Genomic DNA, 18,754 nt, shown 5'->3' with positions numbered 1-18,754 from the left:
ATAGAGGAGATATACCAATACATAGAGGAGATATACCAATACATAGAGGAGATATACAAATACATAGAGGAGATATACCAATACAAAGAGAATATATACCAAAACAAAGAGGAGATATACCAATACATAGAGGAGATATACCAATACATAGCGGATATATACCAATACCTGTACATAGAGGATATATACCAATACATAGAGGAAATATACCAATACATAGAAAAGAAATACCAATACATAGAAAAGAAATACCAATACATAGCGGATATATACCAATACATAGAGGATATATACCAATACATAGAGGAAATATACCAATACATAGGGGAGATAAACCAATACATAGAGGAGATATACCAATACATAGAGGAGATAACCAATACATAGGGGAGATATACAAATACACAGAGGAGATATACCAATACATAGAGGAGATAACCAATACATAGCGGAGATATACCAATACATAGAGGAGATAAACCAATGCATAGGGGAGATAATCCAAAACATAGAGGAGATATACCAATACATAGCGGAGATATACCAATACATAGCGGAGATATACCAATTCATAGAGGAGATAAACCAAGACATAGAGGAGATATACAAATACATAGCGGAGATATACCAATACCTCGAGGAGATAACCAATACATAGGGGAGAGATACCAATACATAGAGGCGATATACCAATACATAGAGGAGCTAAACCAATGCATAGGGGATATATTCCAAAACATAGAGGAGATGTACCAATACATAGCGGAGTTATACCAATACATAGAGGAGATATACCAATACATAGAGGAGATATACTTATACATAGAGGAGATATACCAATACCTAGAGGAGATAACCAATACATAGCGGAGATATACCAATACATAGAGGAGATAAACCAATGCATAGGGGAGATAATCCAATAAATAGAGGAGATATACCAATACATAGCGGAGATATACCAATACATAGAGGAGATAACCAATACATAGAGGACATATACAAATACACAGAGGAGATATACCAATATACAGAGGAGATATACCAATACATAGAGGAGATAAACCAAGACATAGAGGAGATATACCAATACACAGAGGAGATATACCAATACATAGAGGAGATATACCAATACATAGAGGAGATATACCAATACATAGCGGAGGTATACCAATACATAGAGTAGATAAACCTATACATTGAGGAGAAATATTAATACAAGGACGAAACATACTAATACATAAAAAATATATACCAAAACAAAGACGAGATATACCAATGCATACAGGAGATGTACCAAAACATAGACAAGATATACCAATACATAGAGGAGATATACCAATACAAAGAGGAGATATACCAATACATAGATAATATATACCAAAACAAAGAGGAGATATACCAATACATAGAAAATACATACCAAAACAAAGACGAGATATACCAATGCATACAGGAGATGTACCAAAACATAGACAAGATATACCAATACATAGAGGAGATATACCAATACAAAGAGGAGATATACCAATACATAGATAATATATACCAAAACAAAGACGAGATATACCAAAGCATACAGTAGATATACAAATACATAAACGAGATATACCAGTACATAGACAAAATTACCAATGCATGGAGGATATATACCAATACATAGACAAAATGTATACGGGGGTGTGATTAACTGCGATATGACTTGTGAAAAGGTTCTAAGACTATAGGATTACCACCTTTTGTTTTCCTAGTTCTATATGTTTATACAAAGAGTGGCTGATACAAGATATTATTGTCAATAAAACATGTTTTAACTACTTATAAACATTAACAAACGTAACTTAAGTAACTATATACTAGTATATATGTAATTGATCATAATTCATCACAATAAAATAACCTGCATTTGTTACAAATATAATAAGTTATATATCTCCGGTCTACGTCATACATTTTATTCAGTGATGTAAGTACACTAATATAAACGGAATCTTATTTTAGCATCCTGGACCAAGGTGTTGGAAGCTTCGTTTTACTTAAATTAAGTATAATAATATTAGCGAAATTCTATTTTAGCTTCCCGGGCCCATTTATATGTCAAACAGCGTTTTGCTTGATGCAAGTATAATAATATTATTGGAATTTAACTTTACTTTAGCGTCCTAACCCAGTTATATGTCCAGCTTCTAATAAATAAACGCAATTCTGTTTAAACCTCATTGTATTCCACATTATATTGATGTGGAAAGCGAGGCAGCAATGCCCGCGTCCTCGAAAATCCTATTAAATCCCATCCCTCGTGGGGTCAGTTTCAATTGAACGGAAAAAAAGAAAACTTTTGATATAAATTGCATTTTTTTTTTTGTATTTTACAGTGTTAAATTTGAAACACAGTGCATGTATGGCTAAACTAAGAAATCGATACTGTTTTTTTATATTTAAGGTTAGTGTATTGTATGACCGCGTTATTTCTCCCGTCAAATCAAGGACAACCGTCATCAACGAGTGATAAAAATAGTTCAAACGAAAACACAATTTTGTTTCTACCGTTTAATGAATTACATGGACATTGAGGTCTAGGCAAAACACAATCATTAGTACCTTATGATCTATATTGACGCTTTATATTGCTTGTAGACAACATATAATCATTTCTGGTGCATGTCACTCTCAACTGCTGCTAAATTAGAAACTACAAAACGATGGAGGAGGAGGAGGAGGAGGAGGAGGAAGGGGAGATGACGAGGTTTACTCCAGTTTAATAACAGCTCATCAGTAAGTTGTAATTGCAGGAGATAACTCTAATACAGATATTACAAGCATATTCATTAAACTGAAAACAATTGCCAAGGAAATGTCACAATGTATACACGCAATGAAGTTGCTCGCTGCGACAAAGCGGACTATTTACACATAACACATACATATCATTATTAGAAATCTCGGAATTATTTGTAAAATCATATCCGTCTCGTACTTACTACAAATAACATTGTCATGGGAAACACAGAAATCCATTAAACTTAATGCATTATTCATAGATAATAGCTGGGCTCCCAAACCAGGTGAGCATGACAAGTTTGATCGATGTGCCACCAGGGAAATGTGAATCTGATTTACTCGCCATCCGCGCCCACATGTAACCAGAGCCACACTGAACGGTGAATACACGACTTCGATCACCTCGACACAAGGTAAGTCTTTCATTTACCTTATACCAACCGTGGCTCCGGAAACCTTTCTCTGACATGACCACTACGTTATTGTTCGTCGCTTCTCTAGATTGTCTTTCAATTTTTCCTTTTATCTATTTCAAAATTTGGATAAGTTTTGTCACCTTCACAAGTAAATTCGTCATAAGTGAATCCTAGCCACATGTGGTTCCGAAACACCTTAATGCGATCGTGTACTGTGTGTCGTAAGTAATGTATTGTTTAACGTGAGTATATCTGTAACAGGAGAGGAAACATGCACAGCCAGACCGCGATTCGAACCCGGGACCCTCCAAACTCTAGACGGACGCTCTACAGATTGAGCTATCTGGTCGCCGACGATCGACCAAGTCCAGTCCCCCCATCCCACTCACCCCTTCTTATTTAATAAACGAACAACTGTGGTACGACCGGTTTAACCGTTTAAACGAAAACGGCCCTGGTCGCCGAAGATTGACCCAGCCCAGTTCGCTACAATATATATTGTTTGTTGGAAGTAATGTATTGTTTAACGTGAGTTTATGTATCATTTGTCGGAAGTAATGTATTGTTTAACATGAGTATATGTATTGTGTGTACAACGTAACTTGTTCATTGTCTAAAGACACATCATAAGCCTGGATACAGTTGTCTAGAGACACCTTATAGGTCAAGACACTTTTGTGGATACTTTCGTTAGAGATACCTTATACGTCTGGATATTTTTTCATGGAAACACTTTATAGTCTGGATACTTTGGTTAGTAATACCTCATAAGTCTGGATACTTTTTCATGGAAACTCTTTCTAGTGTGGATACTTTGGTTAGAGATACCTTATAAGTCTGAATACTTTTTACTGGAAACACTTTATAGTTTGGTTAGTAATACCTAATAAGTCTGGATACTTTTTTTTTATGGAAACACTTTATAGTGTGGATACTTTGGTTAGAAATACCTTATAAGTCTGGATACTTTTTGCTGTAAATACTTCATAGTCTGGATATTTTGGTTAGAGATACCTTATCAGACTGGATACTTTTCCCTGGAAACACTTTATAGTCTGGATATTTTGGTTAGGAATACCCTATAAGCCTTGATACTTTTTCCTGGAAACATTTTATAGTCTGTTTACTTTGGTTAGAGATACCTTATAAGTCTGGATACATTTTCCTGAAAACGCTTTATAGTCTGGATACTTTGGTTAGAGATACCTTATAAGTTTGGATATTTTTTCCTAGAAACACTTTATAGTCTGGATACTTTGGTTAGAAATACCTTATAAGTCTGGATACTTTTTCCTGGAAACATTTTATAGTCTGGATACTTTGGTTAGAGATACCATATACGTCTGGATACTTTTTCCTGGAAACTCTTTATAGTCTGGATATTTTAGTTAGAAAAACCTTATTAGTCTGGATACTTTTTCCTGGAAATACTCAGTAGTCTTGATACTTTGGTTAGAGATACCTTATAAGTCTGGATACTTTTTCCACTTCATAGTCTGGATACTTTGGTTAGAAATACCTTATAAGTCACGATATTTTTCATGGAAACACTTTTCAGTCTTGATACTTTGGTAAGAGATACCTTCTGAGTCTGGATACTTTTTACTGGAAACACTTTATAGTCTGGATACTTTGGTTAGAGATACCTTATAAATCTGGATACTTTTTCCTGGAAACACTTTAGTCTGGATACTTTGGTTAGAGACACCTTATAAGTCTGGATACTTTTTCCTGGAAACACTTTATAGTCTGGACACTTTGGTTAGCGATACCTTATAAGTCTGCATACTTTTTCCTGGAAACACTTTATAGTCTGGATATTTTGGTTAGAAATACCTTATAAGTCTGGATACTTTTTAATGGAAATACTTCATAGTCTGGATACCTTGGTTAGAAATACCTTATAAGTCTGAATACTTTTTACTGGAAACATTTTATAGTCTGTTTACTTCGGTTAGATATACCTTATAAGTCTGGGTACTTTTTACTGGAAACACTTTATAGTCTGGATACTTTGGTTAGAAATACCTTATAAGTTTGGATATTTTTTACTGGAAACACTTTATAGTCTGAATACTTTGGTTAGATATACCTTATAAGTCTGGATATTTTTTACTGGAAACACTTTATAGTCTGGATACTTTGGTTAGAAATACCTTATAAGTCTGGATACTTTTTAATGGAAATACTTCATAGTCTGGATACCTTGGTTAGAAATACCTTAAACGTATGAATATTTTTTCCTGGAAACACTTCATAGTCTGTTTTGTGTGATGTTTTTTCATCGTTTTACGTCTCCTTAGTTCCACTGGCTGTTTTGTGTGTTGTTTTTCCATCGTTTTACGTCTCGTTAGTTCCGGTCGCTGTTTTGTGTGTTGTTTTTTCATCGTTTTACAACTCATTAGTTCCGCTCGTTGTTGCGTGCGTTTTTTGTTAAGACTTTTAGTTAATTCTTAAACATAGTTTCTGGATTATCGCATTGGGTTGTTGATGGTCCAATGTGGTTTAAAGTTGTCTTAGCTGAGCTAAGGGAAATCAACTGTTTGCTAAAAATATTTGTTATGAATTCCAGAACACACGTCTCAACTGAAAACAGAGATTACTTATTGTTCTAAAACTCTTTCTTTTTAAATTTCAGTAGAAGAAAAGGACCCAAATAATGGATAAAACGTATTTGATAGGACTGATCTTGACCTTACTGATGGTCGTCTCTTACGAAGGTGCAACGGCAACAAACAGGAAATACGTCACCTATTCCGATAGAAAAGCCGCACGTGACCGAACAGTGCATGTAGAAGACAACTTTCTCAGATTTGTCCTTGAAAGACAGACGTTGTTTTGTCCAAGCGTCAGCACCTGCACGTTGTCTTACTCCATGTCCTCTGATGACTCGTGCTGTGCCCCCTGTAGTTGTAACGTCACAGCTGCACCCCTAGATCACTGCCCCGACTACGTTAGGGAGGAAATCCGAACCGCTTGTTTAAATCCTCAATACATAAACAAATGGAACAAGACGAAATCAAGTAGAGAAAGTTATTTCATGATAAACCGATGTCCAACTAGTTACGACGACGCCTCCATTGGACGTCTATGTGTTCGGGGACATTCGTTGTATCCGTACAATATCTCGATGGTTTTACCGGTGACTGATGCCGCCAACGATTTAACATACAGGAATGTATTCTGTGCCGTGTGCAATTCCAGATTAGAAAGAGATCTCGTAGCCTGGTCTGGGAAATTAAACTGCTCTTCTCAATCAACGTTAGATCCAAAGACTATGACCGAGCTTCTAGAGATCGTTGCCAATGACGATCAGTGCAATGTGTTGTTCGAACCCCCAATTCATATGACCCTAGCAAAGTGCAACACACATGGACTGATTTCTGAGTGTAACGTAACAGGACAATGGAGTGTCTTTGACGAGGATTTAGACCGAGCGTGTACAAGTTACCGGTCTGTTTACAGGGATGCCTATCAGAACATATTCTGTTTCTTATGTAACGTTAACGAGGAACCGTTTAAGACCTGTGACAGAACAGACAACACGAGGACAGTGAGAATCTTTCCTAACCCCCCAGTAACGACCTTCTCTGCTGCACTCGAGCCAATCATGGTATCCGACTTACGGTTCCGACACGACATTGTATCAGTCTGCCCCAGTGGGACTCGATATGATGGCATCAAGGTATGATTTGATTGAATACTAGTACTGTGGTGGGTATTTTTAAATGTTGTACTACTACTGTTTTTAGTTTAGAATGACGTCATATTCGGGGCCCTTGGATCAACTGGTTTCCAAAGATAATGAAGTTCTGCATTCAAGACCGTACTAACACAAGTCTTCAACTCCGGATGGAGGTTGATAATGGTGACTAAGGGTTCAACTGGTTTCCAAAGCGCATGTCCACTAGTAGTAATTATCATATAGAACGTGTTTGAAAAGCATTCGATGTCACACACGCCACGCGATTACATGAACACATTGTTGGTAATCCACATAAAATAGGACCGAAACAAATATTGAGAACCTAAGACTTAAAAGCAAACGACAACTTTACCGATGTTTACATAGCGCCCTTTTGTTCAGATTTAGCTCCTCTTTTTTGACGTTGTCGATCATATGTTGTTTTCTGTCTCCCTCTACCACATGCTAATATCTATTTCACCCTATAACAATGACCGATTGTTTTTCGTCGGATAAATAATTCAATTGTTTTGCAAGGACATGTTTAGATTGTACAACTGATCATGATGGAATATAGCGTAACATATGTGTATTGATTTAATTTTCAAAGTAGTCAGTGTCAATTTACGATAGACAACACTTTCATTTATTAATTCAGTTTACGCATCTGTTACGTTTACATGGTTAATGTATACAAATACCAGCCCGATTTGGCAAACAAAAAAGACACTATCCAAGTGTTTTATTTATTCTGCAACATTCCTCATTCAAAATAATCGAAAACACCAGGATATAGCTGTTCACTTTTCAACTTTAAGCGACAGTATCGCATTTCTACTCAAACACTATATTGGAAATAATCATTAAACTATTTCAATACTTTCCAGTTTAAGTTTTGATAAAGGCATCTCAAGATGTAGTTTATTCATTCATCCTAAGGTTCACCAAAACAAGAAGCACTATACAAATGTGTTTAAGCTACGGTTATGTGTCCACCAAAAGTTCATGGCTGTACTTTTTGTTTACGTTCTGTACTTGTGTGGATATTTTTACGTTTTTATTGTATAGTGTACGTTGTTTTCTGGATATAATACGCTTCAGAAAATGGAACTGGTTGCGGTGAATTTGACCTTAAGAATTTGTGTCTAGTTCACAGATGATCAGTGTGGGAACCCTTATTCAAAATGTCGTCCACTCAAAATGTTCTGCTCAATAGTAATAACAATATACAACATTTGATATAGCGCCCTATCTAGCTAAAATTGGCCACTCTAAACGCTTTACAGTACATAGATATACAATGTATGCAATCAATACATTTAGCATTATATACTTTAATCAATACAATTTTTTGAGGAATTCGCAGGGTTGGAATTCTTCGCTTCCGATGTAGAAATTCGGTCTCCCATCAGCCATTTTTATTTAATGATTGGAAATAGTGCAAAGGCATTTTTATATTATTTTATTGCAAAGTCTGCAGAATATAAACAAAATGTTAAAATGTTGTTTTCCTTTTTAGATGTGTTCATAGCCTCTTTGACTGTTACTATTATATCGCTAGTTCCGTGTTTACCATGTACAAGGAGTAAATCTTATATATCGTTAGTTCCGTGTTTACCATGGACCAGGAGTAAATCTGATATATCGTTAGTTCCGTGTTTACCATGGACCAGGAGTAAATATGATATATCGTTAGTTCCGTGTTTACCATGTACCAGGAGTAAATCTAATATATCGTTAGTTCCGTGTTTACCATGGACTAGGAGTAAATATGATATATCGTTAGTTCCGTGTTTACCATGGACCAGGAGTAAATCTGAAATATCGTAAGTTCCGTGTTTACCATGGAGCAGGAGTAAATCTGATATATCGTTAGTTCCGTGTTTACCATGGACCAGGAGTAAATCTGATATATCGTTAGTTCCGTGTTTACCATGTACCAGGAGCAAATCTGATATATCGTTAGTTCCGTGTTTACCATGGACTAGGAGTTAATCTGAAACATCCTGCTAAAAGTATGTTAGTATTTTACAACTCTTTTACACACCGGAAATTCGTAAACACAGCATTTTTTTCAAAATCCAAAAATATCTTAACCTTATCATGGATCAATGTTCTTAATGTATTATGTTTTACATGTACTTTCAGTCAAGCTTTAAAGATCAATTGAAAAGCACAATGCTTTAGCCATTTCCTTTCGTTGTGATTACTGCTCATTTTTGTGCATGTTACTATATCATATCACAAGTGATTCCAATCTACTTAAAATTATATCTTCACATCGCTCCCGTTTACTGATATGTCGCGTTGAAGCGCGACATATCAGTTAACGGGAGCGATGTGAAGATACAATTTTAATTAGATTGAAGTGATTCTATCAATGTTATTGGACATAAGGGTCTGATTAATTGAAATATAGTAGTAAAATAATGCTTGTTCGAAACGTGAACAAACATTTGCTACAGTAAACCTACCAGCAGGACGAAAACAATACTTCAGATAGAGAACAATGCTGGCAATATCATACTTTTTCAGTTGATTGTTCAGTTTGTTCAATGACAAAGACTTTTCCACTGATGAAAACATGTACCATTGAACAGTTTCAGAAAGCAACAGAATATTAATGAAAGTCCTGACTCGGATAGATACACCGAATTGTTCACGTGCTCCTGGAAACAGCCGGGGGATTATTTGTCAGGTTTTGTAAATGATGAATAAGACAACTACTTATCGGTTACTCAAAGACACGATATAATTATGCATTCCCAAGGGAATATATACCTAGGACTCACGTTAAATTGATCGCCCACTTTATTATTGAATGTTGTTTATAAAATAACCTCTGGATCAATAATTGAGGACAAGTTTTCTCTCCGATCGTTTGAAGGGTAAACGTAGATTAGTCTATGACGTAATATGGTTCACTGAAGGTAAGAGAATTTGAGAAAGTATTTGCCTCAGTGTCCTTGTAATTTATTGATATAATTTGGAACTACTTTAATTTTGATTCTCAGCTTATAATCTCTGTTAATATAGTGCAGTTTGTACAAAATAGTTGTTAGTTGAATTATAAATCATGAAAATTCTGCATCAACTCATTTGCCCCGCAAAACGCCAATCTATATGTAAACATTAAGCATGCTTAAAGCCATGGTTAACTTTTGTTTAATGTGATATTAGCTGCTGAGGTAATATGAGGACATGACTCAATGTGTGTAACGTATGCGTGTATGTTGGTGTATTTGCCTCCTTGCTATAGCGTGGATCTGATGCAAACATGGTGCACATACAGAATGTATACTGACTTCATATATGCTTATCTGCTTGAAAAGTATTTTGAACCGAATATGACTACAAAGAACGATACAATGATATTATCTTTGCTGTTTTGAACGTAAATATAAGGCTTGAGATGCATCTTTTAAGCATTTATGATGGTATGAAACACATTGCCTTTCAAACATAGTGGCATCATGTATTTCATACAATATCGCTATTTGGAGAAAATGAACGAAACTGTGTTTTATACCCACATAATTGTTAAAAAGATGTGTTTCAATCCTAAAACAATTAACATGTCTTTAATTTTTAGCAAGTGAGCGATATATTGTGATATTTATAATTAGATATTGATTTGTTTCTTCTATGATTTCAGAAAACCTGTCGCGTCATTGTCTGCAGCCATCCGCTTGTTAACAGAAATGGCATCTGTACAACTGTTTACCAGTTCGTCAATCTCCGGCGATACTCGGTCAATCTCGTCATATACCCACATTACAACACGTCCTACAAATGGCTCAACAATCCCTGGCTAGCGAATCATCTAAACAAATTTAGCATGGAATATCTGACCATGGCATTGTCTCCGTGGCAAGTCCATCAATGTTCAAGTGGTGCAATAAGTATCATCAAAACTAGATTAAGGGATGTATTTCCAAGAGATAACGAGACACAGGTTATATATGTGAAAGTCCCCACAGATTTTATCGTGGAAGGAATTTATAATGACGTAACAGTGATGAAACAGTTTATAAATAGCAAAATAAAAAGTAATAACATTACTATAAGAAATGACGATATATATTTTGACATGTCACTGTTGACGTATGCTAAAATGGATAGATTATCAAAGGAACCAGTGTTCATTAACGGGTTGGAACTGAAAGAAATCATGCCCATGCCTTCTTCTCACGCTCAAAATGGGGATATGTTGTGCAGGGTCCGAATGCCGACGTTTGAACTATCGTCATTCACATTGTGTCCCAAGATAAACATTTCGATAGAGGACTATAATGCAACAAGAGTTAACGACTCTTTGTGTCTATCTGACCTTGACCTTTGTTACAGTCCAGATGAATTTGAATACAGTGACCTAGATATCCTCTTATGCAGCGAAAGATTCTTTGAGAAAATTGACAAGCTCGTATCGAATAATGGTAAGAATAATACACACACGTTAGAGGAGAACACCCAGAGACATGTGGGGTTGGTGCTCGTATGTTTGTCAATCGTATGCCTCGGAGTCACTTTGGTAGGAATGGCAGTTACCTACAGACCTCGGACACTCATGTCATCAATATTACTGGGACTGGTCGTTTGTCTTTTGCTTTACAACATTGTGCTTCTGAGCGTTCCCTTTCCCTTCGTGTCGACTTACTCTTGTCGAGTGTCTGGAGCCTCACTTCATTTCACTTCCACCTTGTCTGTCGCATTTCTACAACTCTGTGGCCTCCATGTTGGACTTATGATGCGAGCTAATCGACATTTTCAGAATCCCTATATTCTTAAATTAATTTATGTGTCATATCCCGCAATCATGGCACCTATCATTGTTTCAGTGACGTACTGGTACGTTGTCAACCAATCGAGTTTCGTCATGGTTCCTTGGATACCATGGGGACTGCCGTGTTACTATGACGTCAATTCACTCTCCCTTTACATATCTTGCTTCCCCATCCTCACAATGTTGACATTGACCTTCCTGGTTTTTCTGGTGCTAGCTATTTATAGTTACATCATGTCCTTTGAGGTTGATGATGTAGAGTTTGTACATCTCTTCGGTTTTTACTGCAAAATATCTTTCATGATGTTGCTTGTTCATTCCTTCTGGTTTCTGATTTCGTACTCCCGCTGGGTAGGAAACATCTACATCTTCCTTGTCAGTGATCTTGTGTTATCGCTGTACCTTATGCTGTGTTCTCTGACGGATTCAAAACTCAAAGCCACATGTACAAGTACAGTGGAAACCTCTGATACAAATGACCTGAAAAGGAATTCTAGTTGTCCGTGTAATCCTGCTAGACGACGGCAACCGAAGGATTTCCGGCCAATCAGTGAAGCAGTTTCAGAAAAACAAAACGACGAAAATCGAAAAACATCATGCCATTTGTAGCTAGAAAGATGATATATGATTTGTTGTCACATTTATCTAATATATCAAGAAGCATTTTCTTTATTAAATCATCACTTTAAAAGAAAAGTTTAAAAAAAACGATATTTAATACCAAAAGCTAATCAAAATATGCATTTCATACACTGTGGTCATCGCGTCCATTTAGGTATCTTCAGTTGTATTAAAATTGATCAAAATTATGGAAATCTGTATGATACGGCTAAAGAAGAAACGATGTGTCAAAATCTTTTGCTTGACATTTTATAATTTTTGGCTGCTATAGATAATTAATATCTGAATTTTCAAAACGTTCATTTATTAGAAGAGCGTGAACAACATTTCGTGGAGATGACGTCCACATGCTATTCCTTATATACATGTATGAAGAAGCAGGTCTCTGTGTACTTTTAAACTTTCATGTATATCGGTATTACGTAACATATTATCATAATTTATTATAAATATCTGACGTCTCCAATTCCGGATACTTTTTAAGAACTGAAAACCTGATTAGTATTTATATATATACATTTTCCCCCAGCTTATGTGTCCGCGTTGTCCATGATTGTATATATGTTTCAGTATATCATATATAATTACTGAACGTTATGTCTGTATACCGATTTTCCGTGATTTTCCCAAGATGTAGATACCAATGCATTTCATATAAATAAAGACAAAGAATAATGGATGATTACATACAGGTAACCATTATATATTTTTGAAATATGTATATATATTATATGGACATTAGTTAAAGTATTGGATGAGGACCGCGGGTAAATCAAGGTCGAGAACAAACTGCTCTGTAGATGCCTTTTTTCATATACATTTTGCGTTTCACGTTTTACGACTTGATTTCTTAAGTCAGTGACAGCAAATATTATTTCTAATACTGAAACATATAGAAAGTTAAAACCACAAAATCCAAGATGACAATAGATTTGTTTGACCTTTTGTCATTATGTTTTGCATTGTATTTTGCTATTTACAGGTGGCCATGGAGATGTGTTGTGGGTCGCCCCTCCTCTGAACCACGTGTTTACTGTATGATTTTGTCAGATACATGTTTTGTTTGATCCGTGTAGTGTAGGTTTATTGTGTTGATGTGCGTCATTACGTTTATGGGTATTGCCTTGCTATGTTTTACTCATTAAAATTGAGACCACACCGGAAATATTAATTGTTTATGTATCTATGGTAACGGTGTACTGGGTACCATTGTCAGGATGTCCATGTTGAATTCTTCCCCAGTTATTGTGTTTGCTGTGTTATTCAAATATAGAAAATCAATTAGGGCTCGTCCCGATTGACAACTGCGCACTGATGATTATCAAATATTAATATAGGAATATGGAAAACAATTTTACATTCTCACGTGGACGAGCGGTGATCAGCGGCTGATTCATGCTGGGATATGGAATGGCATAATTACAATTAATTGTTTAACAATGACATTCGATAGTATGTATAACTTGTTTACAAAATCCTCACATTTTAAAAAAGAATTATGGCCAAGGTAGACTGTTTTTTCCGTTACAGCTTATTACACATGTATAATATACAGTTGAATATCGTAGTAAAAGCGATGATTTCACTAAGCGCTGCCACGAGAATTCAGTATATATACGTCTCATAAGTAATAACGACGATATGGTCCAACATGGGCACTGTACACGTATCCGCCGAACGTTTGTTTATTCGGATCCAGTGTCTTGAATAGCCTCTTACTGGAAACATGACAGAATATAGCGTTTTCATATTTTTTTTATTGTGTCATACCATTAAAATTTATATAAGATAATTTGTTTTAAAATCATTTAATAACCTAACTTTAATGGATACCAATGAAGATTTGGAGCTAACTGTAGTTAGAGGGGGAAAAAACAGTTTACAAAAATAACTGAATAATTGAAAAGGTGATTCATAGAGTCTTAGGAGACATTTTTATTGTTGCGCATGGAATAGACAATAGCGCAAAGCATATATAGTGGGGTTGATGTTATTTCTGAAATAATTTCCTGTGGAAACGTTACACCATAGAACCTTTGTATTGTTTAATAATGGGTATAAAACACTTTTCAGATCTATGGTATCTTTAAACTGTTTTCTATGATATCTTATATTTTCAAAATGTACAAAAGGTGAAACTAGTCACGATTCAAATAAAAAAGTGAGGTCGGTTGCAGCCTATTAGGTATATATCATATGTAAATGTGACTGACGTGCTTCTCGTCATATCACAAGCTAATCATATCCAGTACGGCAAATAAAGAAATTTGCATAAATAATATAACCACAGGAACTTCGCTTTGCTGATATGAATTTTATCCCTTGGTTCGACAATCTCTCTCTCTCTCTCTCTCTCTCTCTCTCTCTCTCTCTCTCCTCTCTCTCTCTCTCTCTCTCTCTTCTCTCTCTCTCTCTCTCTCTCTCTTCTCTCTCTCTCTCTCTCTCTCTCTCTCTCTCTCTCTCTATATATCATGTGACAATTGTATATTATTAAAAAATAAAAAAATATAAAAAAAATATAAAAATAATAAGAAAACAACACAAAAACAAAACAACAACAACAAAAAACTATCACATTATCAATATAAACATGAAAAATACATAACACGTTGCCATTACAAAACAACGAAAGATATAAAAGTAAAACCCACATTGCTAACACACCCCTGTCATTTACAATACAGAACCCCTTGCAGAATTGGGGATTTGCTTTTGTGTCCTCTACTTGGGGACACAAAACCGACCAAAAAAACCCTGCAGCACCCATCGCAATATTCGGGATCTTTTCATTTCGGAGCGCCTTGCTTGGCAATACCTCACTTTTGGCTTTAATGTTGAGCGTTCGCCCAGGAGAGGAAGGCAATTAGGTTCCCCAGGTCGGGACATACCAAAGTCCCTGCTTAACGTTCAGAATTACGGGTAAAGGCAACAACTGGTTCACCCGTTGTCAGTATAATGTGACCGGGCGGAATGCTGTGCTGGGTACCTTCGGCATAGTATTTCAGTGAGATAGCACTATAAAGTCGGTATTAGATCCGCGCTATCACAAAGAGGCAAATACACCAACATACTCTGTCTCCAACATACATACACACATGCACGCAAACATTACACGCATGGAGGCACGTCCTTAAATGACCCTATAGCTGTTAATATGACGTTAAACAAAATAAAACCAAACAAAACCTTCAACACAAAAATGTTAACCACACCTTCAAAATAAATAGACAAATTACTCAAAACCGATTCAAAATGACAATACATCATGGATATTCATAAAATTGTATGCCTAGGACAAAGGGGAACAACTCGCGTAGTTAAATGACGGAGAAGCTGATCAATATACACATATATTTAAGGTTGCGTAGGAACGAGTCATAAAATTATCTTCCTTCGTGTCACTTGTGTTTCTATGTCATCTTAATGTTTAGACATAAACTGCCAGCCTAATTGTACTGTGTCTAATATATTTATCTTATTAATAAAAATGAGGGAAATTTTATAGAAATGTTGAGTTGCCCACGTAACACACATTGACTTAAAGGATATACAGCTGTAGTATATTGATTTTTGCCAATAGTGTTGTTTAATTCAATTTTATTTTGTCATATTTCCACAGAGGGGTAATCCAAGACATACCTGTTAATTGAGTTAATACTTTCACGTGCTTCAGAACTCCTGACCATATAGTGACAAGTGTTTGAAAAAACTGTTGAACGTTCACAGAAAAGAGACATAATCTTATACTTTGGGTCATGCATTTTGCATGCTCAACAAGATACATGTAACTTTACAATGTATTACCATTTAACTAATCTCATACAATTTCTTTTCCATTTCACTTTGTGTATCTTTCCCAAAAGTTAATTTATAAGATAAACCACAATACTGAATAGAATCCTGAAGTGCCAACAAAACCATAATCCGAACCCGGACTCGTCAAGACTAGGGCAATATATTAACTCGTTAAAACTAGGGCAATATATTAACTCGTTAAAACTAGGGCAATATATTAACAAAGGAAAGATTGATATGAAAATGGAGAAAAAGAGGAGAATAAGACTAGTGTGTTCCGCAATTCTGGTGGTGTAAGAGTCCTCAGCTTGACACCTGCCATGTAATTTACGTCAAATCCAAACAATGTCACGTCCTCATATCGAAAACTCTATTAGTGCATAAAAACCACAAGGCATAAAAATGGGCATAATCAAAACCGTCGACTTTCATAGCAAAAAGGGAAATGGCATATTCCCTATAAGATAATGATGGCGACCCGACCGTGTGTCGTAAGTCTGTCCGTCAGCAGTCGACATACATCTACCAGGAAAGGCATGATATTCAGAGCAAGCTCTTTAATACTGAATCAACTGCAACATGTAAAGGACGTACGAAAGTTACTTTTAAGAAAAATGGAAACTTCACGATTTGGAGGACAAATTATCGTACAGCTTAATAGTAAGCTGTGCGTGTTTGTCATGTTGTACATAGACAATATCATTAATTAAAGTATCGTAGATATGACACGTTTTAGTAGTAAGCTGTACTTGTTTGTCATGTTGTACACAGACAATATTATTAACTAAAGTATCGTAGATATGACACTTTTAGTAGTAAGCTGAACTTGTTTGTCATGTTGTACATAGACAATACTATTAATTAAAGTATCGTAGATATGACACGTTTTAGTAGTAAGCTGTGTTTGTTTGTCATGTGGTACATAGACAATATTATTAATTAAAGTATCTTAGATATGACACGTTTTAGTAGTAAGCTGTGTTTGTTTGTCATGTGGTACATAGACAATATTATTAATTAAAGTATCGTAGATATGACACGTTTTAGTAGTAAGCTGTACTTGTTTGTCATGTTGTATATAGACAATATCATTAATTAAAGTATCGTAGATATGACACGTTTTAGTAGTAAGCTGTGGTTGTTGTTCATGTTGTACATAGACAATATCATTAACTAAAGTATCGTAGATATGACACGTTTTAGTAGTAAGCTGTACGTGTTAGTCATGTTGTAGTATCGTAGATATGACGGGGGTTAGTAGTAAGCTGTACGTGTTAGTCATGTTGTAGTATCGTAGATATGACGGGGGTTAGTAGTAAGCTGTACGTGTTTGTCATGTTGTCCATAGACAAAATCATTAATTAAAGTACTGTAGATATGACACGTTTAAGTAGTAAGCTGTACTTGTCTGTCATGTTGTACATAGACAAAATCATTAACTAAAGTATCTTAGATATGACACGTTTTAATAGTAAGCTGTACGTGTTAGTCATGTTGTAGTATCGTAGATATGACGGGGGTTAGTAGTAAGCTGTACGTGTTTGTCATGTTGTCCATAGACAAAATCATTAATTAAAGTATTGTAGATATGACACGTTTTTGTAGTAAGCTGTACGTGTTTGTCATTTTGTACATAGACAAAATCATTAATTAAAGTATTGTAGATATGACACGTTTTTGTAGTAAGCTGTACGTGTTTGTCATGTTGTCCATAGACAAAATCATTAACTAAAGTATCCTAGATATGACACGTTTTAATAGTAAGCTGTACGTGTTTGTCATGTTGTCCATAGACAAAATCATTAATTAAAGTACTGTAGATATGACACGTTTTAGTAGTCAGCTGTGCTTGTTTGTCATGTTGTATATAGACAATATCATTAACTAAAGTATCCTAGATATGACACGTTTTAATAGTAAGCTGTACGTGTTTGTCATTTTGTACATAGACAAAATCATTAATTAAAGTACTGTAGATATGACACGTTTTTGTAGTAAGCTGTACGTGTTTGTCATGTTGTCCATAGACAAAATCATTAACTAAAGTATCCTAGATATGACACGTTTTAGTAGTAACCTGTACTTGTTTGTCATGTTGGACATAGACAATATCATTAACTAAAATATCGTAGATATGACACGTTTTAATAGTAAGCTGTACGTGTTTGTCATTTTGTACATAGACAATATTATTAATTATAGTATCGTAGATATGACACGCTTTAGTAGTAAGCTGTGTTTGTTTGTCATGTTGTATATAGACAATATCATTAACTAAAATATCGTAGATATGACACGCTTTAGTAGTAAGCTGTGGTTGTTGTTCATGGTGTACATAGACAATATCATTAATTAAAGTATTGTAGATATGACACGTTTTAATAGTAAGCTGTACGTGTTTGTCATTTTGTACATAGACAAAATCATTAATTAAAGTATCGTAGATATGACACGTTTTTCATTCAATGTGAAATTATAAATAATGTCTGTTTTGTCACATTTCCAAAGAGTGATACATTTAATATAATTGTGAGTTGTTGAATCTTTCGCGTGTTTAAGGAATGTTGGCATAACTGTGTTGAAGTTTCCCTGCCGTTAATTCGCTCTTCTTTATTTACTCGAGGTGGTCAATGTGCTATATCTTCTAAAACATTAAAAGTCGAAAGTATTTCC

The 18,754-nt window shown here is 35.3% G+C and overlaps 1 protein-coding gene across 1 annotated transcript; it reads left to right on the top strand.

Moving 5' to 3' along the window:
• Positions 1–3,127: 3,127 nt before the first annotated feature.
• On the top strand, positions 3,128–13,439 carry LOC110466851. Its single transcript, XM_021523645.1, has 3 exons — positions 3,128–3,194; positions 5,836–6,882; positions 10,538–13,439. The coding sequence occupies exons 2-3, from the start codon at positions 5,857–5,859 to the stop codon at positions 12,272–12,274; spliced, it is 2,763 nt and encodes a 920-aa protein (XP_021379320.1). The 5' UTR covers positions 3,128–3,194; positions 5,836–5,856; the 3' UTR covers positions 12,275–13,439.
• The last annotated feature ends 5,315 nt before the right edge of the window (positions 13,440–18,754 follow it).

Source organism: Mizuhopecten yessoensis, unplaced genomic scaffold (genome assembly GCF_002113885.1).
Source record: "Mizuhopecten yessoensis strain PY_sf001 unplaced genomic scaffold, ASM211388v2 scaffold11145, whole genome shotgun sequence".
Taxonomy (NCBI): Eukaryota; Metazoa; Mollusca; class Bivalvia; order Pectinida; family Pectinidae; genus Mizuhopecten; species Mizuhopecten yessoensis.
Note: the sequence above shows the minus strand (reverse complement) of the source record. Positions and strands in the feature narration are given on the sequence as shown.